This window comes from Chiloscyllium punctatum, chromosome 26, assembly GCF_047496795.1.
Source record: "Chiloscyllium punctatum isolate Juve2018m chromosome 26, sChiPun1.3, whole genome shotgun sequence".
Taxonomy (NCBI): Eukaryota; Metazoa; Chordata; class Chondrichthyes; order Orectolobiformes; family Hemiscylliidae; genus Chiloscyllium; species Chiloscyllium punctatum.
In genome coordinates this window covers 5840384-5859540 of record NC_092764.1, presented here as the reverse complement: position 1 = coordinate 5859540, position 19157 = coordinate 5840384, and the positions used below count along the sequence as shown (strand labels likewise).

Here is a 19157-nt window from a genome sequence, read left to right as displayed (position 1 = left end):
CATTCCCCTACATTTACCCCTTCACCTAACACTACAGGCAATTTCCCATGGCTAATTCACCTGGCCTGTACATTTTTGGACTGTGGGAGGAAACTGGAGCACCCGCAGGAAACCCACGCAGAAACTGGGAGAATGTACAAACTCCACACAGTCAGTCGCCTGAGGCGGGAATTGAACCCGGATCTCTGACGCTGTGAGGCAGCAGTGCTAACCACTGTGCCACCATGCTGCCCATTATAGGTAGCTATTTTCATGGAACCAGCCTTGGTTCAAACATGGACTAAGGAGTAGAATCCCAGAAGGGAGGTGAGAGTGACAGCTATTGACATCAAGGCTGCATTCGACTGAGTGTGACATCAAGGAGCCCTGGCAAAACTGGAGTGAGTGGGTATCAGGGGGCAAACTCTCAACTGATGGAGTCATAATGCACATAGGGAGATGGTCGTAGTTGTTGGACATCAGTCATCTCAGCTCCAGGATATCTCTGCAAGAGTTCCTCAGGGTATTGTCTTAGGTCCAACCATCTTCAGCTGCTTCATCAATGACCTTCCCTCCATCAGAAGGTCAGAAGTGGGGATGTTCACTGATGATTGCACAATGTTCAGCACCATTCACAACTCCTCAGATACTGAAGCAGTCTGTGTCCAAATGCAACAAGATCTGGACAATATCCAGGCTTGGGCTGACAAGTGGCAAGTAATATTCACGCTGCACAAATGCCAGTCTATGACCATCACCAATAAGAGAGACTCTGACCATTGTCCCTTGACATTCAATGGTATTTCCATCACTAAAAGGCCCACTTTCAACATCCTGAAACCAGCAACTTAACTGAACTGGCCATATAAGTACAGTGGCTAAAAGAGGAGGTCTGAGGCTAGGAATCCTGTAGTGAGTAACTCACCTCCCCAAAGCCTGTCCACCATCTACAAGGCACAAGTCAGGAGTGGGATGGAATACTCCCCACTTGCTGGGATGGATGTAGCTCCAACAACACTCAAGAAGCTTGATACCATCCAGGACAAAGCAGACCATTTGATTGGCATCACATCCACTCCCTCCAGTATTGATGCTCAGTAGCAGCAGTGAGTACCATCTACAAGATGTACTGCAGAAATTCACTAAGGCTCCTTAGTCAGCACCTTTTAAACCCATGACCACTTCCATCTGAAAAGACAAGGGCAGCAGATACTTGGGAACACTATCCCCTGCATGTTCCCCTCCAGGTCACTCCCCATCCTGACTTAGAAATATATCGCTGTTCCTTCACTGTCACTGGGTCAGAATCCTGGAATTCCCTCCCTCAGGGTATTGTGGGTCTTCCCACAGCACATGGACTGCAACGATTCAAGAAGGCAGCTCACCCCTACCTTCTCAAGGGGCAATTAGGGATGGGCAATAAATGCTGGGCCCAGACAGTGATGCTCACATTCTGTGAATGAATAAAATATATGCCTCTGAATCCAGCCACCAGTGTTTCAGTTTGTGTCTATCCATAGGAAGCACAAAAATACAAAATGAATATATAATTAACAAGGCACAGAAAGAGATTCCTGATGAAGAGCTTATGCTTGAAACATTGACTCTCCTGCTCCTTGAACGTTGCCTGGCCGGCTGTGCTTTTCCAGCAACACATTTTTTGAAATAGAAAGAGAGAGGCAAGAAATATAAAATATGAACCAAAACAAAGCTTATATTTCAATCTTTCACAAACTCAGAATAGTGAGGATTGCTTCATGTCAAGGTACTGTTAAAATGAAATGAATGGTGTACAATTGGAAACGCAACAGCCAATTTACATACAGCAAGACCCCACAAATCGTGATGTGATAATGATAATGACCAGGTACACAAGCTGGCTTATTCCTTCAGGATGTTGGTTGAGGGACTAGTATTAATGTGGGATATCAGCAAGATTCTTCTGGGGTAGCTCCATGGGATCATTTAGTTTTGGGAGGGCAGGCAGGTTTCAGTTTCACATCACATCGGAAGGAACATAGTCCTGACAGTATAAAACCCTGCGAGTATCAGACCAGATAGTGTTCAACACACACACTTTCTCTGTCTCACACTCTCTCTATCTCTCTCTCTCAAACACACACACACACATATATATGAGTTCGGAGCAGACAAAAGGCCACTCAGCCCCTCGAACCTGTGCCACAATTGAATAAGGTCATGGCTTATCAGTACTGCACACACCCACCCACCCCCTGCTAACCTTTCACTCTCTTACTCAGCAAGAATCTCCTTACCTCTGCTTTGAAAATATGCAAACACTCTGCTTCTACTGCATTTCCAGAACGAGAGTTTGAAGGACTCACGACCCTCTTAGAGAGAAGCTTTCTCCTCATTTCAGTTACACTGGGCACCCCTGATTTTAAACAGTGACCCCTAGTTCTAGGAGAAACATCCTTTATATATCCACCCTGTAAAGACCTCCCAGCATCTTTTAACTTTTAATCAAGTCACATCTTATTCTTTGAAAAGCCAGAGGAAACGATCCAAATCTGTCCATCCCTCATCACTTTCCTTGATAATGAGTTTATTGTCCATTTCCTACCTGTTACCCCAGCAATCTCTCTTTAAATACTCAATATTTAGGGTACTCAATTAAAAAATACCCCTCTCCTGTGCCCTCACCATTAGCAATATGGCCACCTCTTCAGCTCATACCGAACTTTTCAACTGGTCAATCAGCTTCCCAAACCTTCAATCAATCCCAATCTGTTCGGTCAGAAGCTGAGTTCACATTTCAAGTCCAACAGATTTCTGAAGAAGAATCATATCAGACTAAACGTTAACTCTGGTTCTCTCTTCACAGCTGCTGACAGATCTGCTGAGTTTCTCCAGCACTTTCCATTTTTATTTCAGATTTCCAACATCTGCAGTATTTTGCTTTTATCTCCCCGTTGTGCTTTGCAACTGAGCAGGCCTGATAGCCAACTTGACAGTAACCTCCTAGGGCTGGCTAACAGAGAGGGAGTGGAGAGACAGACGGAAACAGAGAGAGAAATTAGAAACCAACATGACAGTGTAAAGCAGAGGAGATCAGTGAGAGCAGGAAGAGAGAAACACTGAGCTATAGAGCCATAGAAATACACTGCATGGAAACAGATCCTTCAGTCCAACTTGTCCATGCCAAGCTAATCTCGTCCCATTTGCCAGCACTTGGCCCATATCCCTCTAACCCCTTCCTATTCATATACCCATCCAGATACCTTTTAAATGTTGTAATTGTACCAGCCTCCACCACTTCCTCTGGCAGCTCATTCCAAACATGTACCATCCTCTGCGAGAAAAAGTTGCCCCTCAGATCCCTTTTAAATTTTTCCCCTCTCACACTCTAGTTCTGGACTCCCCCACCCCAAGGAAAAGACCTCATCTATTCATCCTATCCATGCCCCTCACGATTTTATAAACCTCTCTAAGATCACCTCTCAGCCTTCAACGCTCCAGGGAAAACAGCCCCAGCCTGTTCAGCCTCTCCCGATAGCTCAAATCCTCCAAGCCTGACAACATCCTTGTAAATCTTTTCTGAACCTTTTCAAGTTTCATAATAACCTTCCAATAGCAGGGAGACCAGAATTGTATGCAGTATTTCAAAAGTGGCCGAACCAATGTCCTGTACAGCCGCAATGTCCTGGCTGGCACGATGGCTCAGTGGTTAGCACTGCTGCCTCACAGTGCCAGGGACCTCCATTCAATTCCAGCCTTGGGTAACTGCCTGTGTGGAGTTTGCACATTCTCCATGTATCTGTGTGGGCTTCCTCTGGGTGCTCTAGTTTCGTCCCACAGTCCAAAGATGTGCAGGTTAGGTAAATTGGCCATGGTAAACTTACCATAGTGTTCAGGGCTGTGTAGATTAGGTGCATTAGTAGGGGTAAATGGTCTGGGTGATTTGCTCTTCAGAGTGTTGGTGTGAACTTGTTGGACCGAAGGGCCTGTTTCCACACTGTAGGGATTCCATTAAAACATGATCTCCCAACCCCTATGCTCAATACTCTGACCAATAAGGGAAAGCATACCAAATGCCTTCTTCACTATCCTATTTACCTGTGACTCCACTTTGAAGGAGCCCTGCACTCCAAGGTCTTTGTTCAGCAACACTCCCTAGGACCTTACCATTAAGTGTATAAGTACTGATTTGCTTTTCCAAAATGCAGCATCTCGCATTTATCTGAATTAAACTCCATCTACCACTCCTGGGTGCATTGGCCCATCTGATCAAGATCCTGTTGTCATCTGAGGTAACCTTCTTCGCTGTCCACGACATCTCCAATTTTGGTGTCATCTGCAAACTTACTAACTGTACCTCTTAAGCTCACATCCAAACCATTTATGTAAATGACAAAAAATAGAGGGCCCAGCACCGATCCTTGTGGCACTCCACTGGTCACAGGCCTCCAGTCTGAAAAACAACCCTCCACCACCATTCTCTGTCTTCTACCTTTGAACCAGTTCTGTATCCAAATGGCTAGTTCTCCCTGTGTTCCGTGAGATCTGACCTTGCTCACCAGTCCCCCATGGGGAACCTTGTTGAAGCCTTACTAAAGTGGTAGATCACATCTACCACTCTGCCCTCATCAATCCAATTTGTTACTTCTTCAAAAACTCAATCAAGTTTGTGAGACATGATTTCTCATGCACAAAGCCATGTTGACTGTCCCTAATCAGTCCTTGCCTTACCAAATACATAGAAGTCCTGCCCCTCAAGACTCCCTCCAACAACTTGCCCATTACTGACGTCAGGCTCACTGGTCTATAGTTCCCTGGCTTGTCTTTACCACCTTTCTTAAATAGTGGCACCACGTTTGCCAACCTCCAGTCTTCCGGCACCTCACCTGTGACTGTAGATGTTACAAATAATTCAGCAAGGGGCCCAGCAATCACTTCCCTAGCTTCCCATTGATTTGGTAAAGCAGGAAGGAGAAATGAGTCCAGGCTGTAGCCTTAGCTAAAGAGTCAGGCAGAATCCCCAAATGTTTATCAGACATCAATATCACAGCCTGTCAATGGAACCAGCGTTATCTTCAGTTCCACAATAACAAACCAACGAAAGGTGAAATCCCATCACTGCCTGATACTTCCCTCATCAAAGTACTGAATATTTATACCATCACTGTCTAAGAACAGAAACATTTTATTGAATTTGCTGTCCAGAATTAACTCAACGTCTCCCGTTCCCTCAGCATGCATCTATATTTAAACACAGTTCGATATCCCTGAAGGTTCAGTTTCAGTAAATGATGGCAGAAAAATGATGACGAGAAAGATAACATCTTTACTGCACTTCCACCAGTACATCCCCCTGCCTCTCTCTCTCTTTCTCTCTCTCGCAATCCCGATCTCTCTGCAGATACTGTTTAGCTTTAATCAATTTCACCCTTTGGTTTGTAGATTTTTATCAGTCAGGCTTCCTGGTTCCAGAACCAATGTTTCCAGATGCAGATCAGACACAGTCTCATTGATTGGAGGAACTTACTTGAGGGGCTGAATGGTCTCCTGCTGCTCCACCCCACCATATATAACATATGTTTCAATTTCCTTCCCTTGTATTTTTCCAAGTACTCACTTAACTTCACATCTCGGAAAAATCCCTCTCAGCCCTGAGTCTATATTTGAGCCTTGAAATAACTCCCCAAAGGCTGCTATCCCATCACCAACTCCCCCTTTATTTACACATAGAAAGTCCTTGACACTGATCCAGCTCCCTCAGAGACAGCTCTCAGAGTGAGCAGGATGTCTGACACTCCTGTTCTTATCTGTCAGCCAGGGCTCCCTGATTGGTCCAGTTAATAGCCCCAATCAGGGAACTCTATTCTATGTGCATACCTGAAACGTTAACTCTGATCTCTCTCCGCAAATGCCGGCAGACCTGCTGAGCTTTTCCAGCAATTTCTGTTTTTGTTTCTGATTTCTAATTTCCATAGTCCTTTCAGTTTTTATTTATTTTCTATGAGATCCACCTGGCTGACCTCGCTACAATCACAACATCCCTCACCAGCAATGTCAGGATGAGAGGCTAGGCTGGCTCTTCGGTGCATTACTGAGGGAGTGCCATAATGTCGGAGGGTCCATGCTGAGGGAGCGCCGCACTGTCAGAGGGTCCATGTTGAGGGAGCACCGCATTGTCAGAGGGTCAGTGCTGAGGGAGTGCCGCACTGTCAGAGGGTCAGTACTGAGGAAGTGCTGCACTGTCAGAGGGTCAGTACTGAGGGAATGGGCACTGTTAGAGGGTTAGTGCTGAGGGAGTGCCGCACTGTCAGAGGGTCAGTAGTGAGGGAGTGCCGCACTGTCGGAGAGTCAGTACTGAAGGAGTGATGCACTGTCAGAGGGTCCATGCAGAGGAACAGCCGCACTGAAGGAGGGTCAGTTCTGAGGAAGAGCCGCACTGTCGGAGGATCAGCGCTGAGGGGGCACCGCACTGTCGGAGGATCAGTGCTGAGGGAGTACCGCACTGTTGGAGAGTCGGTGTTGAGGGTGTGCCGTACTGTCAGAAGGTCAGTACTGAGGGAGCACTGCACTATCAGTACTTAGGTGAGATATTTAAAGTAATGCCATTCACTTTCCTGATTGAAAGCAATCCTGTGGTAACTACTCAAAGAAGTGGGTGGAATCCCCTCCAGGATTTGTGCAAATGTTTCACCTCAAACCACATCACCCAGACTCAAACAGCCTGATAATTATCACCATGTGTTTGTGGGAGCTTGCTGTGCACAAATTGGCTTCTGATTTCCTAAACTGGTTTACTTTTGAAAGTTGTTCACACAGTGTGGGTGGCACTGGTTGGACAAGCATTTATTGCCCATCCCTAGTTGCCCACGGGGCAGTTTAGTATTAACCAGAGAGTTCTGAAGAAATGTCACTGCACCCGAAATGTTAACTCTGCTTTCTCTCCATAGATGCTGCCAGAGCTGCTGAGTTTCTCCAGCAGTTTCTGTCTTTACATTTCCAGCACCAACAGTTTTGTTTTTTGGGTTCAGAGTGAACCCCATGTTGGTGTGAATCTGGAGTCACATATAGGCACAACCAGGGTAAGGTCGGCCAATTTCCTTTCCTGGATGGGCAGGAATGGACCGTACAATCAAAGATAGCTTCACAGGAACCATTTTCTATTTGGATTTTTCAAAGAAATTAATTGAAATTGCACCAGTTGCTGTGCTGAGGTTTTAACTCCTGTCAACACTGCATCAGCCTGGGTTACCGGCCCACACCAGCACCATCACACCGCCAGCAAACCACCAACACAACATCAGTAAACCACAACCCACCACGAGCAAACTACCAGTAAACCACCAGTAAACCACAACCCACCACCAATAAACCACCAGTAAACCATCATTCACCCCAGTAAACCACCAGTAAACTACAACCAACCACCAGCAAACCACCAGTAAACCACCAACACCAAACTAGTAGACAACAGCCTCCCACCAGCAAACCATTACTCATCACCAGTAAACCACACCATATCATAAGTAAGCCACCAGTAAAACACAACTACAGCACCAGTAAACCAACACACCACTAGTAAACCACCATAAACCACCAACTACAGCACCAGTAAACCACCAATTCACCACCAGTAAACCACCGTAAACCACTATAGCACCAGTAAACTAGATGACGTTTTACCACAATCAATAGTGTTTACATGATCACCATTGGGCTACCTTTTTAATTCAAGATTTATTCTTTAAAATGTGAATCAAATTCCTGCATCTCCTGAAGGATCCCATGTTGCAAGAACCTTAGCCTGGGGATAATTGGATTACCAGCCCAGGGCCATTACCAATACAACATGTCATCATCATAATCACTCTTTAAATTCTAACCAGAACTCAGATTATATTTCCACTGAAACATTTGTAACTCTGTTCAATTCCTCATTTTCATAATTATCTTGGGCAACCTCAGGTCTCCTTCATGTGCAGTAATCCTCATCTCATCGTCCTACTGAAACAGATTTACAGTCCCTTAGGTTTAGGTGGTCATAGTGTGATCTAATTGGGATCTTTAATATGATCAGAGAGTTCACTTGGGTAGATAAAGAGAAGCTATTACCTCTGGGGAGTGGAGATGTTCCTAAAAATGGACAGATCATAGATTCCCCACAGTGTGGGGGCAGGCTATTCAGTCCATCAAGTCCACACCAAGCATTCAAAGGGTATCCCACTCAGACCCATTCCCCTCCCCTGTTACCCTGCATTTCCCACGTCCAATCCACCTAACCTGCACATCTTAGGAAACCAGAGCACCCAGAGGAAACCCACGTAGACACAGGGAGAATGTGAAAACTCCACACAGATAGTCACACAAAGGCTGGAATTGAAACCCGGGTCCCTGGCGCTGTGAGGCAGCAGTGCTAACCACTGAGGTACCATCCCGCGCACCTTCAAGAGTAAAGTCAGAGTTGATCAGGAACTGACGTCAGGAAGTAATGCTTCAGAGAAAGGGGAGTGGGAATTTGGAATTCCCTCTGTCCTGATATCCTGTTGAGGCTGGGTTAGTTGACCTTCCATAACCGAGATTCCAAAACCTAATAACATATGGTTATTAGGCAAGAGTTTATTGAACAAAGGGGGAGTAAATGGAATAAAATATTTGTTCACTTGTCCTTACATCACTCTCCCTGCCTTGCTGTCAGGTTTTGTCCCTATCTGGCTTGTCTACTTTGTCATGTTAAGGACACAATTTGTAAAAAGACTTATTGCTGAATCTCATTTGAACAAAATCTATATTTTTGTTTTGGAAAGAAAGTAGGGTCATGTGACAGCACCTTCCAGAAGCTGAGGTTTGGAGAGTGTTTGGTCACTGGGTTTTGCTATTGCTGACCTGGATATTGGGAAGGGTCAGAGTGAAGGAGTTGAGGTCCAAGTACTGAGGACCAGATGAGGCTGAAACCAAGGAAATATTTGTATCAGAGCCTGAACTGTCATCCTTGGCTAACAGGAAGCAGAGACCCTGACTGGTTACATTTTTATTAATGAGTTAGATGAAGGGATGGAAGGGAGGATTGCTACATTTACCAATGACACTAAGGTAGGTAGGAAAGTAAGATGTGAAGAGAGCAGAAAGATATAGACATGCTGGAGAAGTGGTCAAAGATGTGCCAAATGGACTACAATATGTGAAAATGTGAACCTATCCATTTTGTCAGGAAGAATAAATGGAAGCATATTTTTTAAATGATGAGAGATTATAGACCTCTGGGTTGCACTGGAATTTGGGTGTGCAAAGGGCTAGCATGCAGGAACAGCAAGTAATCAGGAACGCTCATAGAATGTTATCATTTACCATGAGGGGAACTGAATACTAGGGTTAGGGAGGCTATACTTCAATTATGCAGGGCGCTGGTGAGACCAGATTAGGAATATTGTGTACAATATTGGTCTCCTTTATTAAGAAAGATTGTAAATGGACAGGAGGTAGTGCAGCGAAGGGTAACCAGGCTGATACCTGGAATGGGTGGGTTGTTTTATGAAGAAAGATTGGACAGACAGGTTTGTATCTGCTGGAGTTTGGAACAGTAAGAGGCAACTTGATTGAAATGTACAAAATTCTGAGGGGTCTTGGACATTGAGAGGATGGGGAAATCTAGAACTAGGGAAGGATTGTTTAAAAATCAGGGACAGTAAGTGTTATGAAGTTGAAGGCATGTACTGTACCTATAAGAGAGAGTGATTGAGAGATTATAGAGCTCTGGGTTGCACTGGAATTTGGGTGAGAGATCTGCACTGAGAGATTACAAGCACCTGTGTGTATAACTAACTAGCAGTCTCAGAGTATACTGAAAAATTGAAAATATGTAGCATTTGGCAGTGAAATGCATACCTGAGTTGGTTGCTGTTTTGACAACAATTCAAATTTAACCAATCAGTTTAAATTATGCCTCAAGATACAAAAATCCAATCGAGTTTGCATTTATTGTTTTTGTCAACAGTGAACCAATGAGACGATCCAATGTTGGGGATATTAAAAAAGGCAGGAATTTTGAAAATCAGACAGAGCAACTGCCATAGAGAGAGAGAGAGACCCAAGACATTGAAACACTCCCAATCAAAGGTACCTTTTCATATGAAACATCTTCACGTAAAAAGCAAGAAGACAACCCAGGGAGATCTTCAGCCGGAAGAAGAAAGACATCGAAGAGGACAGCTGCTGAATGTTTTTTAAATTAAGTTGATGTAATTTTAGTAGGTGTTTTATTGGAACAGTATGTTATAGAGTTGGAGGCAGGTCATAAGCAGTTAAGAGAAAAGGGGGCTTAGAGTTGTGAATAGTTGTTGTTTAATGTTCACTTCTACAGTTAAAGAATAAATTGATGTTATTTTCTTTAAATAGTGGAATTTTAAAGTTCTCTGTCATTCATATGTTAACAGATTATGAGGTGAGGTGAGCTTTCCTGGGTGTTTGGTTTAATTAGCAGAAGGTTTTACTGATGTGTTGTAACATCCCTTTCTCTCAGAGGGACGTAGGGAGGTTTTGGAGTGGTCTTCCTGAAAAGGCAGTGGAAGCAGAGTCCTTTAATATTTTCAAGGTCAAAGTGGAGTAATTCTTGATAAAGAAGAAGTTAAAAGATTACCAGGATAGGCAGAAAAGTAGGTTTGAGGTTACAATTAGATGAACGATGAGCTTATTAAGTGGAGGAGCAGGTGAAAGGGGTTCCGAGCCTATTCTTGTTCCCATTATAGATATGTGTATGTATCAGGGCAAGTGCTTCTGTTTTTGAGTGCTTCAGTGCTCAGTTCCAGACCTGGTATAGAAACATAATCACCAGACTGGTAGTCCCCAAGCTGATGCTCTTGGGATGGGTCCAAATCCCACTGTGGAGGATGGTGAAACTTGAATTCAATAAGCATCTGTAATCAAAGCTTAATGATGATCATGTAACTGTTATCCATCATCATCAAAATCCAACTGGCTCATACCGTACATGAAGGAAAGAAATCCGCCATCCTTACCTGGTTAGAGACAAAGAACTGCAGATGCTGGAATCCCAAGGTAGACAGGCAACAGGCTGGAAGTACACAGCAAGCCAGGCAACATCAGGATGGGGAGACATCAACGTCTCAGGTGTAACCCTTCTTCAGGACTGGGGGTGGGTTTAGGGGGGAACTGCAGATAAAGGGGATGGCAGGGACATGGTGGTAAAGTGGGGATAGGTGAAGACAGGTAGAGGGACAACCTGATTGGTCAATGGGAGGAATGAATCCAGTTGGTGGAAGGGAGGGGGGAGGGGCTAGGAAGGGTGTCAGGGTTTGGGAAGGGAGATTATTTAAAATTGGAGAACTCAATGTTGAATCCTCCTGGCTCTAGGCTGTGCAGGCGGAAGATGAGGTGTTGCTCCTCCAATTTGTGGTTTGGTTCATTGTGGCAATGGAGTAGGCCAAGGATGGTCATGTCAGAAAGGGAGTGGGGAGGGCCTCCCACCCAGTATCTTGCCAGTATCCATCCTGTTCACCCAATTCCTCCACCTCCACCACATCTGCTCAAGGAATCATTTCACTCCCAAGCGTCTCTTTCGAACAATGGTTTTTCCTCCTTCTGTCATGCAGACAGTTCTCCACTGCATCACCTCCACTCCCTGTTCTACTGCTCTAAACTCCCACCCCAAATGCAATAAAGATAGAGTCCCCCTTGTCCTTAGATACCATTCCATCAGAGTGGTATTTGCATCATTTGTAATCGATATTTGTATCATAGATAGCCAGAGGTGAGGTGCCATTAGACTGGAGGTTGGCTAATGTGATGCTACTATTGAAGAAAGATGGTAAAGAAAACATTTTGTACATTTGTATTTTGGAAATACAAATGAGAACAGGATTTATACACTTAATGGTAAGGTCCGAGGGAGTGTTGTTGAACAAAGAGACCTTGGAATGCAGGTTCAAAGCTCCTTGAAAACACAGTCACAGGTAGATAGGAGAGTCACAGGTAGAAAAAGGCGTTTGGTATGCTTCCCTTTATTGGTCAGAGTATTGAGTACTGGAGTTGGGAGGTCATGTTGCAGCTGTACAGGATATTGGTTAGGCCACTGTTGGAATATTGCGTGCAATTCTGGTCTCCTTCCTATCAGAAGGATGTTGTGAAACTTGAAAGGGTTCAGAAAAGATTTACAAGGATGTTGCCAGGGTTGGAGGATTTGAGCTACAGGGAGAGGCTGAACAGGCTGGGGCTGTTTTCCCTGGAGCGTCAGAGGTTGAAGGGTGATCTTATAGAGGTTTACAAAATCAAGAGTGACATGGCTAGAATAAATAGAGAAGGTCTTTTCCCCCCAAGTGGGGGAGTCCAGAACTAGAGGGCATAGATTTAAGGTGAGATGGGAAAGATATAAAAGGGACCTAAGAGGCAAATTTTTAACACAGAGGGTGGTATATGTATGGAATGAGCTGCCAGAAGAGGTGGTGGAGGCTGGTACAATACAGCATTCAAAAGGCATTTGGACGAGTATATGAATAGGAAGGGTTTAGAGGGATATGGGCCAAATGTTGGCAAATGGAACTAGATTAGGTTGGGGATATTTGGCTGGCATGGATGAGTTGAACTGAAGGGTCTGTTTCCATGCTATACATCTCTTTGACTCTCTATGACTTAGTCTCTGCATCCAATGCATCATCCTTAAACACTTCCACCAACTCCAACTAGACCCCATCACAAGGAACACCTTCCCCTCCCCACTCCTCCCTGCTCTCCACAAGGACCATTCCCGTCTACAGTCCTTGGTTTATGCCACTCTCCCCACCAACCCCCTGAACCCCCATGAACCTTCCCCTGCAATTGGAAAAGATGTAAAACCTGCCAGTACCCCAACCCCCTCATCTCCATCCAGAGCCCCAAACAGTCCTTCCAGGTGAGACAGAGGTTCATCTGCCTCTCCTTCAAATTAGTTTATTGCATCAGATGCTCCCGATGTGGTCTTCTGTACATCGGGGAGATCGAATGTAAACTTAGGGAACGGTTCACCGAGCATCACAGCCGAGCCCACAGGGGCTAACCTGACCTCCTAGTCACTGCCCATTTTAATTCCCCTTCCCACTCCCTTTCTGACATGACCATCCTAGGCCTCCTCCATTGCCACAGGGAGGAACAACACCTCATCCTCCCCCTGGGCAGCCTTCAGCCCAGAGAACTCAGCACTGAATTCTCCAATTTCAAATAGTTTCCCTTCCCATCCTCTGACTCCCTTCCCAGCCTCTCCCCCTCCCTTCCACCAACCAGATTCATTCCTCCCATTGACCAATCAGGTCATACCCTCTACCTGTCTTCACCTATCTCCACTTCACCACCCTGTCCCTGCCACCCCCTCTATCTGCAGCTCCCCCTACACCCACCCGCATAAAACAGAACATAGAACAACACAGCACAGTACAGGCCTTTCAGCCCTCAATGTTGCACCGACATGTGGAACCAATCTGAAGCCCATCTAACCTACACTATTCCATTCTCGTCCAAATGCTTATCCAATTATCATTTAAACGACCTTAAAGTTTGCGAGTCTACGACTGATGCAGGCAATGCGTTCCACACCCCCTACTACTCTCTGAGTAAAGAAACTCCCTCTGACATCTGTCCTATATCTATCACCCCTCAATTTAAAGCTATGTCCCCTAATGCTAGCCATCACCATTCGATGAAAAAGGCTGTCCCTGTCCACTCTATCTAACCCTCTGATTACCTTATATGTCTTGATTAAGTCACCTCTCAACCTTCTGCTGTCTAATGTAAACAGCTTCACATCCCTCCCGGCACTGAGATCTCTCTGCTCATCTACACTACCAAGAATCTTACCATTAACCCAGTACTCTGCATTCCTGTTACTCCTTCCAAAGTAAATCACCTCACACTTTTCTGCATTAAACTCCATTTGCCACCTCTCAGCCCAGCTCTGCAGCTTTTCTACGTCCCTCTGTAACCTACAACATCCTTTGGCACTATCCACCGACCTTAGTGTCATCCGTAAATTTACTAACCCATCTTTCTATGCCTTCGTCCAGGTCATTTATATAAATGACAAACAGATCCTTGTGGTATTCCACTAGTAACTGAACTCCAGGATGAATATTTCCCATTAAAGAACACAATAAGGTTTGTGAGGCAAAACCAACTTTCACAAAACCACTTATTTCTCCCTAGATGATTATAAATCCTATCTCTTATAACCCTTTCCAACTCTTTCTGAAGTAAGGCTCACTGGCCTGTAATTCCCAGGGTTGTCTCTACGCCCCTGCTTAAACAAGGGAACAACATTCACTATCTTCCAGTCTTTTGGTACCATTCCTGTAGACTATTACAACATAAAGATCAAAGCCAAAGGCTCTGCAATCTTCTCCCTGGTGTGTCAGAGAATCCCAGGACAAATCCCATCAGGCCCAGGGGATTTATCTATTTTTAAACTTTCCAGACATGCTAACACCACCTCCTTATGCACCTCAATCCCATCTAGTCTAGTAGCCTGTATCTCAGTATTGTCCTCAACCACATTATCTTTCTCGAGTTGAATATTGATGAAAATTATCCATTTAGCACTTCCCCTATCTTCTCTGACTCCATGCACAACTTCCCACTACTATGCTTGATTGGCCCTAATCTTACTCTAGTCATTCTTTTGTTCCTGATATAGCTATAGAATCCTTAGGGTTTTCCTTGATCCTACCAGCCAATGACTTCTCTTGTCCCCTTCTAGCTCTTCTTACCTCTCCTTAGGTCTTTCCTGGCTAACTTGTAACTCTCAACAGCCCTAACCGAGTCATCACATCTCATCCTAATCAAAGCCTTCTTCTTCCTCATGAAGAGGGATTCAACTTCCTTAGTAAACCACGGCTCCCGTGCTTGAAAACTTCCTCCCTGCCTGACCGAAATATATTTATCTAGGACACACAGTAGCTGATCCTTGAATAAGCTCCATATTTCAATTGTGCCCATCTCCTGCAGTTTCCTTCTCCATCCTATGCATCCTAAATCTTGCCTAATCGCATCGTAATTGCCTTTCCCCCAGCTATAACTCTTGCCCTGTGGTAGATACCTATCCTTTTCCATCGCTAAAGTAAACATAACCGAATTGTGGTCACTATCTTCAAAGTGCTCACCTAGCTCCAAATCTAACACCTGGCCAGGCTCATTACCCAGTACCAAATCCAATGTGGCCTTACCCCTTGTTGGCCTGTCTACATACTGTGTCAGGAAACCCTCCTCCACACATTGGACAAAAACTGACAGATCTAAAATACTTGAACTATAGTATTCCCAGTCAATAGTTGCAAAGTTAAAGGCCCCCATAACAACTACCCTGTCACTCTCGCTCCCATTGAGGATCATCATTGCTATCCTATCCTCGACACCTCTGGACCTATTCAGAGGCCTATAGAAAACTGCCAACAGGGTGACCTCTCCTTTCCTGTTTCTAACCTCAGCCCATACTACCTCAGTAGAGGAGTCTCAAATGTCCTTTCTGCCTCCGTAATACTGTCCTTGACCAACACTGCCACATGCCCCCACTTTTACATTTTCTCTGTCCTTACTGAAACATCTAAATCCCAGGACCTGTAACAACCATTCCTGTCCCTGCCCTACCCATGTCTCCAAAATGGCCACAACATCGAAATCCCAGGTACCAGCCCATACTGCAAGTTTTTTAAATAGAATCCCTACAGTTTGGTAGCAGGCCCTTCAGCCCAAGTCCACATTGACCCTCCGAACAGTAACCCACCCAGACCCAATCCCCTACATTTCCCCTGACTAATGCAGCTAACCTCGGCATCCCTGAACACTATGGGCAATTTAGCATGGCCAATTCACCTAATCTGCACATCTTTGGATTGTGGGAGGAAACCGGAGCACTCGGAGGAAACCCACACAGACACAGGGAGAATGTGCAAACTCCACACAGACAGTTGCCTGAGGCTGGAATCAAACCCAGGTCCCTGGTACTGTGAGTCAGCAGCACTAACCACTTGAGCGACTATGCCACTCTATTCACCCACCTTATTCCGGATGCACCTGGCGTTGGAGTAGACACATTTCAAACCAACATCTTGCTCGCTGGTGCCTTGTGCGTCCTTGAAACCTTAGTTCTGACCTCAGTACTCTCAACCCCCTGTATACTCAAACTGCAATTCAGGTTCCCATCCCCCTGCTGGATTAGGTCAAACCCACCCGAAAAGCAGTAGCAAACTCTCTCTCCCCCCACCGCCTCCCTGCACCCCCCCCCCCACCCCCCCAGGATATTGGTACCCCTCTGGTTCAGATGGAGACCATCCTGTTTGTTGAGGTCCCACCTACCCCAAAAAGAGCCTCAATTATCTAGGTATCCAAAACCTTCCCTCCTGTACCATCCCTGTAGCCACGTGTTCAGCTCCTCTCTCTCCCTATTCCTCACCTCATTAGCATGTGGCATGGGTAACAAGTCAGAGATAACAGCTCTGTTTGTCCTAACTCTAAGCTTCCGCCCCAGCTCCCTGAATTTTTCCCCAGTTCTGAAGAAGGGTTACACCCAAAACCTTGACTTCTCCACCTCCTGATGCTGCCTGGCTTGTTCTGTTCCCCCAGCCTCCTGCTTGTCCCTCCTGATGCTGCCTGGCTTGTTGTGTTCCCCCAGCCTCCTGCCTGTCTCTCCCGATGCTGCCTGGCTTGTTGTGTTCCCCCAGCCTCCTGCCTGTCTCTCCCGATGCTGCCTGGCTTGTTGTGTTCCCCCAGCCTCCTGCCTGTCTCTCCCGATGCTGCCTGGCTTGTTGTGTTCCCCCAGCCTCCTGCCTGTCTCTCCCGATGCTGCCTGGCTTGTTGTGTTCCCCCAGCCTCCTGCCTGTCTCTCCCGATGCTGCCTGGCTTGTTGTGTTCCCCCAGCCTCCTGCCTGTCTCTCCCGATGCTGCCTGGCTTGTTGTGTTCCACCAGCCTCCTGCCTGTCTCTCCCGATGCTGCCTGGCTTGTTGTGTTCCACCAGCCTCCTGTCCATCCCTACCTGGTCTGGCCTTTGTATGATTCCGAATGGTGCTGACTCCTAAATGCCCACTTGGCGATTAGGAATGGGCTATGATTGCTGGCTTACCCAGAGATGGTCACAACACATGAACCAATTAAAGAGAAAGCTCTAACACCAGTGCTCCTTACCTTTGAGACAGCCAGAGGATAAGGCCCTTGGTGGTTTTCCCGGACTGCGACAGGACTAAGAGGAACCCACAGGTTTTCTGTGACAGTGATTGTGACTTCCCCTCGTATATAGTGTCCTTGTGGTCGATCTCCCATATCTTTGACTTGAACAGTCAGGACATACTGCTCAACCAAACCAAGAACCAACGATTCAGCTCCTGAAAATAGCAGAAGCAAGAATCTCACATCTCCTGCAAGAAACGGAGACAAGGAAACCTAGGCCAACGCTCTTGGACACCTAAGAGGAGATTTGACCAAGGCACTTAAATTCGAGAACAGTTTAGCAGAGTAAATAAAGAGAACCTGTTTCCAAAGGTCAAAGACTAAGCATACTGACAGGCAACAGGTTTTGGGTAATAACCATCTTGGTGGGGTGAAGCAAATCCTTTTTAACAGGTTGTGATGTGCAATTCAATGACAGGCCAATGGAAACAGGTTAAATGTCACTCAGTAAATTGGAAAGAGTGGGTGAATGCTGGGACTAACTGGATTGCCATTTAAAAGTGCAAGGATAGTCTTGATGGGCTAAGTGGCCTCCTAGGCGAAAGTGGGTACTGCAGATGCTGGAGATTAGAGTCAAGATTAGAGTGATGCTGGAAAAGCACAGCAGGTCAGGCGGCATCCGAGGAGCAGGAAAATCGACATTTCAGGCAGGAGCCCTTCATCAGGAATCACCATTCCTGATGAAGGGCTTTTGCCCGAAACGTTGATTTTCCTGCTCCTCGGATGCTGCCTGACCTGCTGTGCTTTTCCAGCACCACTCTAATCTAGACTCTAAGTGGCCTCCTGCAGTACTTTTACTATTTAAAATAATTCCAATGGAGAGATTGCCTCCCTATTACAGAACCGAGACCATCTTAAAGGATCAGATTTACAATGAACAGGAAAGCTGCTCCAGCACAACAACATTACATTATACTGTAATCTGGTGGTTAGAGGCTGTAGAATCGGACAAACAACATATTCAATATCTGTTCAAAAAAGAAAGTACATTCTGGAGCTGACTCCATCTGAGCAGGGTGGAGATCTGTGTGGTCAAGAGTGATGTCAGGGTTTGTAATCAGTGTGACGCACACAGGCCCTAACCAAACAAAAGTTCAATTGAATTAGTTTGAGAGAATGGAATAACGTCGACTCCACTCGGAATAGATTCAGCATATGCCCAAACTTTTGTTTCTTTACATCAAACTAGCATTTCATCCGTTCATTTGGAGCAAATGTCACACCTTCCAACCACAATGATACAAACACAACCTGCGCCTGTGACTGTAACAAGTGCCAGTGACAATAGTGAGCGAACGTTGATGGAGAAGTCACATTGAATAGACATCATTTTAACAGCTCTAGGCAAGAACAATGAGTCACCTCCTGCTCCTGTATGACACACAACAGTCAGCACATTGCAAAAGGAATTTATTGTGTGAAATCAGTGAGCGGTTTTACTGTGATAAGGTGCTGTGGAACTGCTGGTATTGTTCTGATTGTGTTACCTGGCTGGCTGTTAGTCTGCACTTGCTTATTCATTGAAGGTCATGTTCTAGCTGAATTTATGATCTTTATAGAAGCTCTTTCATAACTGCACTTTCTCCATTCCAGAGCTGAAGCTCAATCCTTGGACCCTAGTTGACCCTGGGTCCAGCGGATCACAGGAATGTTGCTGTGGTGAAGGTCTCTGTGGACAGTCAATATCAACACAGGAAGGACAGAAGTGGACAACCCAGAGTGACCCAGCCAGTGGAGGACAGTATAATGCAGGCAGGAAGAATAAGGGTCTGTGTCAGTGCTGGATTCAATGTGTGATTGGTTTCACCGGACTAGAAGGTTGGGAATGATTTGGGATCGTGGGATCAACTGAGGGTCCCACCTTGAACTCAATCCTAATGGCTAGATCTGGATGTCACATCTACACAGGACTGAGCTTGCCAGAAGGGGAGACAGCAATGTATCTGTAATGTCTCTGGGCTATTAATCCCTGAGGCCCAAACTAATGGCCAGATTCAAATCCCAG

The 19157-nt window shown here is 45.6% G+C and overlaps 1 protein-coding gene across 1 annotated transcript in view; it reads right to left on the bottom strand.

Moving 5' to 3' along the window:
- cdh16 (cadherin 16, KSP-cadherin) overlaps window positions 1–19157 on the bottom strand; it is a 95574-nt gene that overhangs the window by 50939 nt on the left and 25478 nt on the right. The window contains exon 7 of the mRNA XM_072595677.1: window positions 17111–17307. Within this exon, the coding sequence (XP_072451778.1) occupies window positions 17111–17307 (197 nt within the window). The remainder of the gene's footprint in view (window positions 1–17110; window positions 17308–19157) is intronic.